This window comes from Haemorhous mexicanus, chromosome 13 (genome assembly GCF_027477595.1).
Source record: "Haemorhous mexicanus isolate bHaeMex1 chromosome 13, bHaeMex1.pri, whole genome shotgun sequence".
Classification (NCBI taxonomy): Eukaryota; Metazoa; Chordata; class Aves; order Passeriformes; family Fringillidae; genus Haemorhous; species Haemorhous mexicanus.
The window spans coordinates 14081442-14098344 of NC_082353.1; the positions used below are offsets into that span (position 1 = coordinate 14081442).

The 16903-nt window shown below is 41.8% G+C and overlaps 1 protein-coding gene across 1 annotated transcript in view; it reads right to left on the reverse strand.

Moving 5' to 3' along the window:
• Positions 1–15930, reverse strand: part of ABHD17C (abhydrolase domain containing 17C, depalmitoylase) — a 27839-nt gene extending 11909 nt beyond the window's left edge. The window contains exon 1 of the mRNA XM_059858505.1: positions 15130–15930. Coding sequence (XP_059714488.1) covers positions 15130–15662 — 533 coding nt within the window. The 5' untranslated portion in view covers positions 15663–15930. The remainder of the gene's footprint in view (positions 1–15129) is intronic.
• Between the last annotated feature and the right edge of the window lie 973 nt (positions 15931–16903).

Sequence of the window (16903 nt, forward strand, 5' to 3'; positions counted from 1 at the left end):
CAAAGAGGCTGCACTTTTGGGTATCCTACACTCAAAACCTGACAAATAAGGTAAACTACTCCCTATAATTGTGCACCTAGTAAGGGTTGTTAGGAAAAACAAGGAAGATTTTATGATATCCATGTACATTAACACATTATCTTTAAATGTAAAGACTTCAGTTAAAACAAGTATGTGTCAACTAACATAGAAATTTATTCCCTAGGAGACACCTGAGTGCAAACACTAATACTGGTTATGCATTCCCACAAGTTTTGTGCTTTCATAGCTGTTTCTTCAATTTCAGTTACTTCCAAACTGGAGAGCCTTGCCTTATTCCTGAGGCTGAAATCACACAGCGAGCCAATGCATTTTGGCTCACCTCCCAAGCCCATCACATAACCCTCCTCACCAGCCTTGGCTCAGCACTGGGAAACTGAGGGTTTACAAGCCTGGAGGAAACAATCCTGCAGCTCTTTCCACAGTTCTCAAACCATTTTTGCTCAGGAGCACTGTCTTCTTCTTCTGCTATTTCCATCTGTTAATTGAAGGCCCTGTGACACCTGTCTCGAGCGCTGCTCTTGCCAGGACTCTTCACATCAAACAGAAACTCCTTGATGTATTTCCCTTACCCCTACACATCTAAAGCTCCACACTGAGGTGAGGCCACCCTGCTGTGGCACTAATTGCCATGAGCTGCACCTAGGCAAGGCTTAAATCTCTGACTCATGAGCTGGGATTATTCCTGGGAGGAGCACAGTGGCTTTTGAAAAGAGCTGCTGCTTATTCCACCCATCTCTGATGTTTCTCCCCTTCCAACAGCTAGAGCCCAGCTGCCCACAAAGCAGGGAATAACTGCTCCAGTGCACAAACAAGGACAGGCAAGACAAAAAGAAATGGCTCCAGTTAAGTTTCCTTTCAATGTATCAGGCTGTAGTATCTGAAAATAGCTATCACTGTATAAGCACAGAACGAAACAAGACTAAATCTGGACTGTAATGGATCAAACTGCAAAGCTCACCAAAAATGTCTCACCAGGAGGTTTGCACAGCTGGTTAGTCACACACACTGTAACTTCATAAAAAAAAGATATTCCTGACCTAAGGATCTTAAACTAGAAGTATATCTGTAAATTCAGCTGAAGGCAGTTAGTTGCCTGGATAATATAGCAGCATTAAATGGTTTTCTCATGCTGCAATTAATACTTTGGAGACTAATATTTGGAAGATTAGGTGGAAAAAATGTAAAGCAGAGCACTCAGAAACTGATATCTGTAGAACTTGGCCCTTGAACTGCTCAGGTAATGAATCCCACCACTCTTTGAATTCAAATATTTTCTTATGTGGGGGGAGCTTCTGTTTTGTGGTTTGTCTGTTTGTGCTTTTCTCCATTCTTGCCTTCCTTTTGCATGCTCTTTTATCTGTTTATTGTAATTTTGTTTATGTTTCAGTCTCTAAGTAAAAGCTTTTTCACCAACAGGTTTTGCTAAGATTTTCACATTCTCAAATATTAGAAACATTAAATTACTTGGTTTTGCTACGATTATTTGATAGAGCTGACAAGCCATTAAATGTGAAATACGTGGCACTGATACAGCATCTTCCTTATATCACTTACAGACAACTGTAGCTGTATATAAAACACAAGCTGGTGAAAAAAAGAAAAAAGATCCAAGTGTTACCTCCATAATGCTGACAGAGGAGAACAAAGAAAAAATTGAACTGTCTACACAAACAGCAGGTGCTCGTACCCAAAATCCTATTACAGCCGACATTTTCACACTGTTCTTCAAAGACCCCTGCAAATCTGAATGCTGTCTCTCCCACAGAGCAGCAAAGCTGGAGTCCAAGAGGATTACACAGGAGCTGGAATGGATAAGGCCTTGCAGGAATGCAAAGCAGACAAAGTGGATGCAGCATTTCTTCCATGCAGACGCATTAGTGTAGCTCAGGCAGTGATTTGAGTCTCCAAGAGAAAAGAGATGAGAGAGCAGAAAGGAAGGATGGAGAACAAGAATGGCAGAGAGGTCCTGATACAAAAGTGATCCATGACAACAAACTGGTCCAATGTTCCTAAAAAGAATCAACAGCAGATGAAGGCATCTGTCCCCAGAACATGAGTCTTTTAGCAGCCAGCATTGTATGAAGATGACTCAGCTGGCAGTAGGATGTCTCTCTCCTTTATAGACTTACACTAATATGCTCAAGCACTGTAGAAGAACCAAGTTATTAGGTAAGAATGAGCTCCTCTCAAAGAAATGCAGTGTCTCAAACATTGAAGGGCTCAGTAGAGAAGCCCAGTGCAGAAGTGTCACGGTTTGTGTTATCCAGGAGGCCATACATCCTGCTTGGATAGCCCTCCTTTAATTCCCTAGAAACATTTTGTGTTTCTCTGAGTTACTCTAACCATTTCCACAGCCTTGAAGAAAGACAGTATTTTCTTTTGATTTAAGAATCAAAACAATAGGCTCTTCCTCTGCAATGACATGTCTCGTGAATCATAAATAGGAAAAAATCCTACTTGGATAAACGACACTGTAACCTCTATTTTTCCCTCACTTCATGGTAAGTGGAGAAAACACATACCAATTTTTTATTTGCTCAAAACACTGAGCTTTGTCACAGTGTGAATCTGCATATGTTTAAACATCTGCTTTCAAAAAGTGCCAAATTCACAGCCTTGCAGAAAAACACAACTCTCCTGATGCATCTCTCCCGTCTCTCTCAATTATCCATTTTCAAGTGGATTCATTAAGTATTCCAGCAAATACCAAGAATGATAAGTGGCAAATGGAAGATGACAGTCATTTCATGAAAGCAATTTATTACCTGAAAAGATTTATCCAGTATCTTTTCAGATACAAGATAACCTCAGTGTTCTGGCTTTTTCTGTGCCGTTTTTATATTGGCACTCTTGGCTTTTAAATCAGACTCATCTATTCCTTTCTTCCCAAGCATCCTCATCTTGCACATGTTCCTTTAATGAACTTTTAGCACAATCAATGTTCAACCCCCAGTAACAGTCAATATAAACCTAAGATGATTAAAAGAATATATAGCAATCACCGGGATTAACAGTACCATATGTTTTAGAACAGCAGACCACAGATAACTAGTTCAGAGCTTAAAAATCAAATTTCCTAGCCACAGCCTTTATCACCACAAACCCAGGGGCTAAATCCCTCTTCCCTTCTCTCAGTAAACACTACTTAGAATTCTGTACAATAAAATTTAGCACAGAGTCAGTTTTTTCTGTGTACTTCTGTTTGGTTGAAGTGCTTATAAAACCTGCCTTGTACTCACTAATAAACTGAAAAGATAGCACAAAATAAGTAATTTTTTACAGAAATATACCTGCATTTAATGACATGTAGAATCATTAAACATTAGTAAACTTAACCTGTCTTAAAGCAACAAATGTTATTCTAAAAAATAGGAAGAGTATGTCTGTACATCTAGCAAAGTGCTAACTTTTGAAACTCAGATTAGAAAATTCAGACCTGAAACCAGGTGATATGTACTTGTTCAGCTTATCCAGCTGTTTTATCTGGGATCATCGGAGTCTATGGAGTAAAAGACATTTTGCCCAGATTTTGTAAATCAAGAGGTTTCAAGAATGATCAAACAGCACACTTGGAGACTTCATTTTCTGCCAACATACCTAGTTAACAGGGCCAATTGCTTTTGTAGTTTTTTTTAGTGAAAGATTTCTTGCTAGTCAAAACTTTTTCCTCTCAAAAAAGGATGCTTACCAAGCAATTACCAGCTATGCCACAAGAATCAGAAGTACCTTGAAGTGGATCAAGGACAACTGCTAATGTAATCACTTAAGGTCATTATTTCAGCTGATGCTAAAGGTAGAAACTGATCTGCAGCTGCATCTTTGAAATTTAAAAGAATAAAAATGAGAAGAAAAGCAGCTTTTGGCAGTTATTCACACCCCTATTTGCCTGTCTCTGATGCAGTCCTTGTAAAGCATGTAGGCTCCCTGCTCGACTGCATGCAGGATCACTGCAGAACAACTGGCTATGCAGGAAAAAATGTTAGCAATTCTTGTCCATGCCACACTGGCACTTCACTGCCTCCCAATAAACCAGCACAGCATAAAGTCTTGTACTGCTGGAGTTTCTATTTTTGAAATAAAAGATAACAGCACAGTGCTTGGAAAAGAAGTGTACTAATGTCTACATTACTAGTCAAGTTGGCATTTGGCCATGTAGGTTTTCTGCAGTTCACCATTTCACAACATGGACACTTTCAGTTACAAGCTACTACTCTTTACTCCCCCAAAACACATTTTTTCTATTTAGCTCTGCACAGTTCCAATGGATATAGTGTTTCCCTTTCTCCTAATACCATAAAGCTTCCAAGAGAGAGGCAAAATAGGAATATGAAATGAGAATTTACAAAAATTTTTAAGGAGGAAGTCTGGCCAGTTCTACAGTGAAGAAGAGGAAAGAACATAGTTCACATTGCCCAGAAAAAACAGGAATAGTGGAAAGATGAAAAACAGAGTAACAGACAACAAATGATGCCTGCTAAATCCTCCTCTGCCCCGCAAAATTCCAGTAATTAAATGAGGAAGTTTAAGCTAACACTGCTACCTTTATTTCAAATTACACACAAATTAATGTACTAAAAAGAAAAATAGAAAATTGTTGTGAAAGTCAACAAAAGAAAATAATAATCTTTAGTGCAATTTCTCCTGCTGCTGAAATGCAACAGATTTAGAACTATATCCAGGTAAGAAATAAGCACAATACAGAAGGTTTATGTTCTTTATTATGAATATTAGAGTGGATTTTTGGATGGAAAGAGTAATTTCCTGAGATAATCGGAAGGTGCCAGATCCTATTTGTGGCAATAGTGTCTGTTCAATGCTCTACACAAAATGATCTACAGATCTTAGATGAGCTTTGACAGAAGGACATCCAATTTGGAAGGGTGGGATATTTGGCACCAGATTCCTTCATCTCAGGATAGAAAAGAACTCAATAAATCAAGGAGACTTCACAACCCACTCACTCTCTACAAAACTCTATGAACATTTGGGATTTATGACAATATTATCTTTCAAGATCTATCAAAAATTCAGATGCAAATTATCTTCAAGTATGTTCCATCACCTTCATTTTTTATTAATGTAAACACAAATCAGAACAATTTCTTTTTCTAAAAGCCAACTTTGTGCCTCGTATTCCTTTACAGATAGTCATTTCTGCATTATCAGATTGATTTTTAGTACAAATTTCAGAGAGGATAAAGAACTAATTGTACTGGGCCTATGCACAGCAGTCTTTAGAAGTGAACATCACATTACATGAATAATTAGCAGGAGTTCAGGGGAGAGGGCAGACAGTTTTGCTATCAGAGAAGCAGAAGGTTGGAAGCTGGCAGAGACAGAGCAAGTCAAAACCTTTTAGGCATATTGGACAGGTTTAAGGTTGAAACCCCACTTGATATCTTTAACTGCTCTAGTGACTCCTGAAGGGTGCTGCCTCTTGCTTCAGAAAGTGCTGCCTGCAACACATGGTTAACTGCCAGTGTATTTATTAACCAGTGTGAGCAAAGGTTACACCTTCATAAACCCCTATGCATAAAAATAGCAAAACTGCAGCTGAAACATTACCCCACCTCTTCCCACAACGCTGGTACTTTTACAGTTTGTTAAACTTGACATGCTCACACCCAGACTGAAACAGTAACTTTTTCTGTAACATTAACACACATGCTTTATCAGAAAAAGACAAGCTTTCTGCAGTAGGGAGCTACAACAAAATACACTACAAACAAAATGTGTAATACAACTGAAATATGCAAGTTGAGGTACATTTCAGTCTTGGTGGAAGGAGGAAACTGACTGGCTCTTAAGTAGCTGCTTCAAGGTAAGAATTGGCCAGGGAACACCTCCGAAGTAAATATTATATGAAATTAGTTACTTCTTTCAAAAATAATCCAAAACAACACTTAAAACATACAAACATCTTTATGAGAAATGAAGTTCTAAACAACAAATAGCATGTTGGAAAAGGTTTTTGTAAATATGCCCTGGAGAACATGCTCCAAAACCAAGAGCATTTTCTTGAAAGATGCCACTTTCCCCAGGCTGTCCTAGAGCCAAAATTCCACTTAAACAAATTCACCAGATGTTGGGGAAGACTATACAGAGTTGGGACAATGATTAAGTTCTGCCCAAACCGGTCCAATGCTTAAGGCAGCAAATCAACCTCTCAAACTTTCCTTTTAAGTATAAATGGTTCTATACACCATTTTGGTTATAAAGTGCTCAACAGAAGTTTACTGTGTACTGTTGGTGGCTTTTATATGTTGCATATTATTAAGGCTTGCAATATATAGTGTAATAGACAAAATATCTTGTTTAATTTATTATAAAGAACTATTAAAATGCATGGAATAATGCCAAAATAATCTGAACCTAATCTCAGTTTATCTGCACACTGGGGAAAAAACACCTGGTTTTGCTTCTTTGCTGATGTTGAACACCATTTTTCCAGCTCTGTAAGGACATTCATAGCAAAGCTAACTAGAAGTTAGGAAGAATAGTTAGAAAGATTCTCTAATCTAGCAAAACCCATTGTAAGCAACCTTATTAAAAGAGATATATTTCAAGTCATACTATTAAAGGGTGCTTTCCTGAGAAAAGTGTTGAAGTTGGTGTCAGACCTTTCATTTTGTTGACTCCCATTATCCATTACTCCACAGTTGTTCTGCTGCACACAGAAAGAAATGGCCATGCCATAGCACAAAGTTAAAATTAACAGGTCTAACATACTGGGATCTTAAGAAATGTGGCAGTATCCTGTAAAAAAATACTAACAAAAAAGAGTATCTTAGAACTTCTTGCTGGCACTGCATGCCTTGAGAAGGGCCACTTGCCAGACACTGAGCTATGCAGCTCAGTTAGCAGCATGCCTTGGCTGATAAATAAGGCTCTCATGAGTCAAAGTTCTTAAAGTAACATTTCTACATGCAAGCAGGCTTTTTTAATAAGGCACAGTAAAACTGATCCTCCTAAAAACATAGCTCAAACTGTCTAACGTGAAATCAATTCCTAATCAACAGCTGAAAACAGAACTTTCATCTTAAAGGTACACCTAGAAAGAACTTCAAGAGATTGTACCAATAAATAATATTGCTGTCAGAAAAGCACACATTAAGTTCTTCTAACAGATTTGCAATACAAAATAAAAACCAGAGGCAATACTTTGAGATTACCTCTCATTTAAATTTTTCCCTCTAGACTTTGAGGCAAATATACTTACTTAAAACCTCATCTTCCACATCAACATCATTTTCATTTGTTAACCCACATGGAATTCCCCTTTTTGAAAGTTGAGAGGATACAGATTTATTTGATGATTATACGGATTTTCCCAAAGACATGCATGTGCTTATCAAGAGACATGAAACCAAGGCTGGGAAGGTGAGTGGGCACTGAGCCAGATTCTGCTGTTTAACCCAATTTTGTGCCTTTGTATTATTTGGTCTCATAGTCAGCAAATCCAACCACAATGTTTAATTCTAACAGGAGAACCTTTGTTCTGTAAAGCTAACATAGTGGTTAAAAATATAAAGATATGGATACAGATAATGGCAGAATAAGTCTGTCATTATACAACTGACCTATGCCTGCACCTTTCTGTGATTGTTTGTGGGCAGCAGAGCTTAATGTGCAAATAACAGTAACCCATTTTTCTCAAATTAGCCATTGGAATAAAGAATGCAAAGATGTTCCTCTGTCCTTAAGCTGACACTGTGCACTATTCATCCATCCCATTCTACATTCTTAGCCTTCTGTTAAAAGCATCTTTATTCCACTGTGTTCATACAGCATTTCCTGGGTTTACAATCCCACATTTCCCATTGCTCCCAAAACCTGACACACTGAAAAAAACCACTGCCAACAAACCACTCAGTTTTAGTCAGGAATGAAATTGAACTTCAGCATCAGATGTCAGGCTGAGCATGCAAGACCAAAGTAAGTCATTCATCTAAAAACTGTAAAGCAGGGCAGTCAAGATGAAGCAGCAGCAAATGGGTCACTGCAAGTGCTTATTCAATTCACCAGTGCTCATCTGCAGCAATCTCAATTATCCACCACCAACTGGCACAGGAGATACAGGGAGATACTCTCTATTGGTTTGGTTTTGTATTTTAGGCCATACAAACCCAAGCTTTGAGAGTCAGACAAAAACCAATTCTTAATCACTTCATTTCAGACACTAAAGAACCATCAGCACTCAAAAATTGTAAAAATATTTTTTTCCTAGATTCAGGGCCTCATCTTGTACACAGGTGGCTTTAATTCCTCTCAAGTTCAGTGGCAACTGAAGCTATCTCCTAATCCACAGGAAAAGATTTCTGATCTTAGGGGCTACTTGGCAAAAGCAAGCCTGCATGTACACAAGTATGTTAGGTACAACACATCTGCACCTTGTTTTATGACTCATTTCAACTGCTTCCAATGCAGCCTTGTAATTAATTTACATTTGTGAAGGAGAGCAGAAAGAATTCTTAGTTATTCATTAAATTTATTATCAGCTTTGGGAAAAAAAACCAAACTCCCATGTTATTTGTTCATTTTCTTTACTAGTGCTGCATAATCTTATGGCTGTTGGCATTTAAACCAACACAGAATACAACTGTGGAACTTAAAAGCAGGTCTGGGGCAGGGATGAAAAGTCAGTATCATCACACTGGCACATCATATTACAAGGAAATAGGAAATTCAGACCTTAGTCCAAGCAGTGAGACTCCAAACAGCCAATACTTGGCACTGCTCTTGTACTAGTCCATCTCCACATGAGGAAACATCACAGGACCAAAAAACCCAGAAAACTGAAAAGGACCTGTTTTTTCTTCATTCAGTGTGGAAACAGAAATAGCCATTTGTTGACTGTCAGATTTCCCACAAAGCCAGGTGCTAGCAGATAACCACTGGCATACCCTGAAATGGTTTCCACCTATCCATTCCCACAGCTACCTACAGTCCTGGTCAGCGCTGCTACTTTTTTTTTCTTTTGTTCTTTTAATTTTTGTTCACAGGCAATGAACCAGTGTAAACTCAGCCCAGCACTTTGGAATGTTTCTGAGCAGCAGAGTAACATAGAGTAAAGGGTGAATTTTGGAGGGTTTTCTTGGTTTTGAGGTTGTCATGGACTGGAGACTGACCCTGTCTTCAGAGCAAAGCCTCTGAGGTTCACAGAGTCCACAGCTCGAACTCCCCTGTCAAGAACAAACTGAACAAATCTAAGAGCTACCAGCAACATGCACAGGTCAAACAGCCATGGCAGAGCAACCACCAGCTCAGCCCCCAAAGGCGACATTCTGTACCTAGAGAGAAAAAGCTGCCTTTCATCTGCACTTCATGTAATTTAGTGCTAAAAAGCAGACAGTTACTCCAGCACGGAGGGTTTAGCAATATATTCTTCTAGGAATCTTTTATGTTCAATGCTCTGATGATGCTGAGAACCAGGTCCTACAACCTTAGTACCAATATCTCCAGTTCACACAGTTGAATTTCAGGATTATCCACACTCAGGAGAGCATGTAATGTTAGCCAAAGGCTCTTTGGCAGCTACTTTCTCTTTCCAAATAACACCAGTTGCAAAACATTCTTGACAGCAAAAAGTTTCCTTTTTTTTTCCTTTTTAAACGAGCTTTGATCTTGTAGTCCTGACAGAAACAGGGAAATATTTAACAAAACTACTTTTACTCCTGTGACTAAAAGACGTAATACAACACCAAAGCTCAGTAAACATTTTGAATAACTTTGAACACCAGAGCACCTGTTTTGAACAGTTGTTGGGATTTGTCCCAGGGACGCTCATCATCTGAATTAATCTCTGCTCATTGCATAGACAACAACAGCAGAGGACTGTGCATGCATCTATTTTTGCTCAAAGTTATAGCAGCCTTTCTTGAAGAATTGACCATGACAGCAAAAGTTTTAGAGGACAGTAACTTTAAACAATCCTTTGGAGACATTGTAACAACATTATTGAAAAGCTGGTATGACTGAACAATCTACCAGGTGATGCTCCATGAAGAAAGGAAACCCTGTTACTCCAGGACCATTAATTGTGACTCTGCCAAGCACTGCCTTTTGACATGTCAGGATTTAGCTGGTAACTTTTTATCAAAACCTTTAAGCATCCAGTCTAAAGAACTTGGCTTAGATCATGACAAAATATGGTGCCAGTGAAACAAGATTCTGTTGCAAAGAAAATTAAAGAAGAAATTGACTATTTTTATTAGACAAGGCAAAAACCCCCTGAAGCTATTATTCAACTGGAAAGCAGTAAGCACCTCATCACATCAGAATGGAGACAAACTAAACTGACACAACCTCAGAAGATTAGTTATCACTCTGGCCTAATCCAATTAGGTGTGTTCCTGATTTTACTCAATGTAAGACTTCTCCACCAGCTCCTACACAGGAAACAGCAATAATCTCCTGATAATCAGCACCACAAATACCAAAATTCCTGCATGATTAAAAGTTCGGTGTGCATTTTTTTACCATTAAATTTGGCAAAATAGTTAAAAAAAATACTTAAATATTCTATCCGCTAACCAGTGATCAAAGGCCTGTGGATTTTACTACACCATTTCACAATTCAATTCCTTTCATCACACCATATTGACCAAGAAGCATAAGGAAAACTAAAAGTGAACCAATGCTCTCCTATGGATTGAAAGACAAATTCAAATGCACCTTTTTGAGAATTAAGGATTTAAACATTACAATAACATCCGTTATTTATTAAAATCTTTAAAAAATTCTAGCTTATATTGTGCACCATGAAAAACAAATTAAACTGTATCTTGTTAAATGCAGCAAGAACAGCTTTTCTAAGCTATTTATTAATTACATTTTCTTTACCTTCTTTCAGGATCCAAAAGATGGACCAACAGGTTCTCCTCTTTGATACTTTATTACAGAAGCAGAGGGAGTGGGGCAGCAGAGCCTTCTTTCTTTTGACTGGGATTTTAAAATACTTCACCAACTTTCTTCAAATGTTTAGGGAACATACAAATTGATTTTAATATAAATAGCATGTGATTGACAAAGCAGCCATAGTTTTGTGCTTGAGCACTGAACCCAAGCCCTACATGTGCATCCTGTTTTTAAGTACTGTACATTGTCTTAATGTAAAAGTGTTAGAAAGTTCAACCTTCCCACGTGGGATTCAGGAAAAGGGGGGAAGAGGAGGACAATCAAGTCATTTTGCACAGATGTTGCATTAAGACAATTAGCTATTAGGATAAGAGACACATCTGAACAAAAGACAGTCTGATACACATTCTCTTCAATTTGGTTCTGATTTTGAAACAAACAGAACAAAATCAGTCCAACCTGCCTAAAATAAAACATGTACAAAAAATATCTGTACCAATAAGACAGAAAATTCTTTCTGAGAAACATTAAGACACCAGATGGAAATTTGTAAATCAAGTGGAAAAAAAAAACATATAAAAGACCAAATTAACCACTGATCAATACTTGATAGTGGAATGAAAACAACCAATGCTACAATTACAGCCTCTGAAGAAAAATCTATAAAAATACATTCTAGGGGAACAAAACTGTAGGTCAACATCTTTACTAGGCTGAAAGACAGTTAGAATTCAAAATTAGTAAAATCATCCTTAAGATAGAGTTTATTTATGAGAATAAATACTACATTCCTTTAAATATAGGAAAACAAAAGTTTCCTTTACAAAGACCAAACAAATGGAGAATAGTTGAGACTGATTTTGCAAAGACAGGCTGATTAAGAGAAACTGAACAAAAGAATTTGATGATTTTGTTTTTTCATCCACTGTTTTCAGATAGTTTTATCATCATTTGTTATGCAAGGTTTGATTACTAAACGTGTATGTGATAGCAAGATCCTTGTTCAGGACCTTGAAAGAATACAGTCACGATCTGCAGCCATGATGGCAAAACAAACTGATGCCTTGTAAGGCTGACCTAGAACAGAGGCTAGACAGAGCTAAAGGATAAAGTAGGTATTTATTAAAAGGCTTTAATGGATACACCTTGGGCAGCACAAGAGCCTGACCAGGGCTGTGCCCAACATAAACCCAAAATGGTCACAAAATGGACAACTGGTCACGAGGTCTCACACTTTTATAAGCTTTGGTCCATTTGCACATTGAAGTTAATTGTCCAATTATAGCCCCAGGTTATGAAGTTCCATCCTCAATGTTTTTCTCTCTTCAACTCACCATTGTTTATACTTTTTGGGCCTGGAGCTTGTAACAGTTGTCCTTAGTCTCAAGTTGGAAAAAGATTGTTTTGACTATCTGCCGTGTGAAGAGAACTTGCTAACACTTAATATGAAGCCCAGAGTAACACACTAAAGCAGCACAGAATGTGAAAAATATGAAAGCTAAAACTTAAGGCATCACTGCCAGCTCACCATCGTTTCTAAAATTTGACAGCTTTCTCCGAGCACAGGGTTAATCCCCACCTTCCTCAAGGCAACTTGCAAAACATGAAGGTAAATTAATGATTGCTAAGTATCAGTGGTACTTCAGAGGCACAATTTAAAAGGAAGAGTCTCAGACTTCCAACATTTTAATGATTCCTTTCTGCTGCCAGGTGGAACGTCTGGTGGATTCAGAAGAGCAACAGCTTCCCACGGAACTTAGCACAGATGACTAAATGCTTTTGATGGCACAGTGAACCTCTATTTTAAGACTTCACTTTTAACTTTGCATTACAGTTCACTACCATATGACTGGAGGCCAAACGCCAGGAATTTGCATTAAGAATGAAAGCATACACAATCTCCTGGAGCTACTGAGAAACTGCTGCAGCAGGAATGCTATAACATGACATTTTACCTCAAGAGGCATACTTGTATTTCTGCTGCAGAATATTTCACTAATTGTGAGCCACTTGGATTGAGGACTAGCAAATGATCAGTCTTGTAAAGTTCACACTGTTACTTGCAGAATTCATCAGCAGATAGACTGACGAAAGGTTTCAGCTGATATCTGTTACAAACACAGTCATCTGCTAATAGAATTGATTAACTTCCAATTGAAGCTTACACTTTACAGTGACCAACTTCTTTAATGGGCACCTAAAATACTGTAATCATAAAATTACAAAATTGTTAACATTGGAAAAGACTTCAAAGAAGCATTGAGTCCAACCATTAACTCAGCACCACCATGTTCCCCACTAAACCACATCCCCAGGTGCCACATCCACATGCCCTTTTAACTGTTCCAAGGGTGGTGAAGCCATTGCTTCCCTGGGCACCCAATTCCAATGGCTTTTGGCTCCTAAAAACCTAACCAATGCTAACTACTCTAACTGTACCCTCAAGGTACGCTAAAATGTGGAATTAACACACATGGCAAAATAAGAGCTGGGAAATTTCAACTCCGCAATTAAAGGTGGAAAGCAGAGCCTAGATCTTGGATAAACCACTGAAGGGACACTAATGGAAAACTACAAACCTTTCCGGTAACACATTTATTGAAGAAGCCTGATCCTCTCAGAGCAAGTTGGACATGTGGTGGCATCATCTACTGGGACAGGTTTCTTAAAAGATTTAAGTGAAGGAACCTCTTGTTTCTGGGCCTATGTAGAAAGCAACCATCTACTAAATGCCTATCAGGACAGAAGAAGTACCTCCAAGCAGATGAAAGCACTTTTTCAGAGCTTGAGAAGGTTTAAATGAAACAGTATCATCAACTAAACATCAAATGAAAGAGACAAAACACACATTAAGGAAGAGACAAGGACCAACATTACCTAGGCTTGGTTTAGATGTAGCACTTTTCCTCCCTTGAATCCTATTTACATCACCCATATGTGTTGTAATGGCAATTAATAATTTATTATGCATACACCATATCAAAATCACTTCTTTACATAAGACAATGTATTCAAAGAAACAAATCTTTTTTAAAGTCCTGGAAAACAAGCCCAGAATCTGGTTTGCTCACCAAGCAGACAGAACATGCAATGGAAGGGTAACTTCTCCCTACACCTTTCTCCCCCCACTTTTCGCTTGACTTAGGCAGAGCAATGTCAAAAGGCATTTGGACTCCACAACTAACCAATCCCTGGATTCTTGCAAAGCCAATTATCTAAATTAGTAACAACTCCTGTCACTATTTCTGAAGCTGGCACATATCCCCAAGATAGACATTAAATACGCATTTCATGCAAGCCAAGTTTGTCTATGAATGCCAGAGCCAAGAACTAAAAATGCTCATCGCTCTTTTCTCTTGGCCTACTACAATTTAAGCTTTTTAAAGCTCTTTCTTTCAGGACATGTTTTGTGAGGTCATACTTTAAGAACCACTTATGCAACAGCAAAAGGAGCTCATGGTTTCTGTGGACAGAAGTGAGAGGCCCAGGGACGGCCATCAGTCGTAGCCAGAGCCAGCAGTCCTGCTCAGGATTTTCTAGAAGCCAAGGGCTCACTGTTTCCACTCACCATGCTGCCTCTTGCCAGAGCCTTCTCATTGTTGCTCCATCCCTCTGGATGCCACATACTTTGGCATCTCCTGGCAGAAACCCCGGCTCTACTTCCAGATGTCAACACCTTTTCCCTCCAGCCCACTACCATAAGCATTGGATAGCCGCTGTTTGGAGGCCAAAATAGAAAGACATCTACGTTGCAGGAGCTTGCACGAAATGCCAAACGTGTCACACAACACCAGCAGTTCCTGGTAAGCCCTAGCCAAGGCTACTGCCTAATTCATGCAGAGCTTTGGCTCACCTGGGTTACCTCTAAGTGTAGACAGTGGCAGGCAGGTCTCGAACAATGGGTTTATTGCACTCTGCAAGCTCAAACTGCAACCAATATGTCCTAATCAAGATGGAGATTTTCAATGGCGAAGCAATGGCTAACACAAATTACAACTGAATAATCCTCTAAATCTAGAAAAAGCCAAAGGATGAAGGTTTGCCCATCATTTTAGCAAATGAAGCCATTCAGTAAATCACACTGTAGCTGTTCACGGAACATCTGGTGAGGCCACCAAAGTAACTGAAACCATTTACAAACCCTTCCCTTCCACTCAGCAAGGTTAACCGCGCAGACTTATTAGGATTAAAGGGAGATACAGAAATACCTTGTCCCCAATATCCATTTACCTTGTCCTGAGGGCCTGCCAGGCTGCATCAATGTCTGCATACAGGTTTTTCTCAGAGGGCTTGCCGGTGCTCACCCCGTAGCCAGAGTAGTCGTAGGAGAAGACGTTGCAGTTGATGCGGGAGCCAAGGCCAATGTAGAAGCTGCACATCTGGCCCAGGTCCACAGCATTACCGTGCGAGAAGAGCAGCGTGTACCGGCCAGTGGGGGCACAGCGAACGAACATGCAGCCCAGCCTGTTATCTCGGGCCGTGCGGGAGAAGAACACTTCCACGGCATCCAGTTCCCGCTGGGAATACTGCCAGTCGGCCCGCTCGCTCAGGTGCAGGCTGCAGGTGCCCGATCCCGTGGGGGTGCCCGCGCCGGCCGCCGCCCCGGGCTCCTGCTGCTGCTCGGGCTGCAGCACGGTGTACGTGGGCTCCGGGGGCAGGAAGGCCAGCTTGGCAGCGATGCGGCTGGGGCAGGGCGGGCAGCAGAACAGCCAGCACAGCTCGCCCAGAGAGAAACCGTTCATTCTGGGGCCTTGTTCTGGCATCAGAGACGCCGGAGAAAAGCTAAACCTCTCCTGGAAAAAAGTCACACGGAACAGACCCAGAGCCCTCCTCCGACGCGACCTGCCGCCTTCCTGCGAGGCCACCAGCTGCCCTCCCAGAACGCAAACAATGGCAACCTTGGAAGAACTACAGTTCAGCAACAGCAATGCAGCTCTTCAAAGCCTGGAAACTGCTTATACAAACCAAAACCACAACCCAACGAAATACAGATGGGCTACAGCCAGCCCTCAACCCCCCCGCCACAACTAATGCTACAGCAAATGCAACTCTCTAAAACCCGACCCTAGACCCCCCTCACCGCACGTGAGCCACACGTACACATTTACAAAATGAATTCCCCGATGCCACGGCTCAGTGCGGCGCCCCAGCCCCGGAGCCGGCCCCCCGCAGGGAACATGCAGGATCCAGGGAAGCACCTTCCCGCACGCACCGCACCACGCGCGGCCCCACCCGCTCCGCCCCGGCCCCCGGGACGCCCCGCGAGGCAGCGAGGGGCCCCCGCAGCGCCACCGCCCCCGGCCCGGCCCCGGCAGCGTCCGCGGGAGGAGGAAGATGAGAAGGAAGAGGAGCACGAGGAGCAGGATGAGGAAGGTCGCAGGGGAAGGGGAAGGCAAGGTCGAGGCTCAGCCGCGCGCGGCCGCGGGCAGGGCCATGCCGGCTGCGGCGCGCAGGCAGGAGCGGGCAGCGGCCATGTCCCGGCTCCCCCTCCGCGCCGCCGCAGCGCTTCCGGGTTACGGGCACGGAGAGGCGCCGCCGCAGGTGTCGGGGCGGGTGCGGGGCTGTGCCGGGCCGCGCCCGCAGCGGCGCCGCTTGGGCGGGGCGCCGGGAGGTGCGAGAGGTGAGGGAGCGGGTCCCGCAGAGCCGGCCGGAACGCAGGAGCCACCGCCGGGCCCTTTAAGGGACCCCCCCCCAACCCCTCCGCCGGCCGCCCACCCTCGCGCGTGCGCGGCGGGCCGGGGGCGCGGGGCGGCGCGCGCAGGGGCCATTTGGCGCCTTCTGAAGGGTCCGTGAGGGGAGCCCCGGACGGGTCACCTTGAGCCTCCTAAGGGGTCTGTGAGGTACCCCGGACGGGTCACCCTGAGCCCTCTGAGGGGTCTGTGAGGGCATCCCCCGCTCGGGTCACCCTGAGCCCTCTGAGGGGTCTGTGAGGTACCCCCGGCTCGGGTCACCCTGAGCGCTCACACCGGGGGCACTGCCAGCCCTCGGAGCGGGGCCGGGTGAG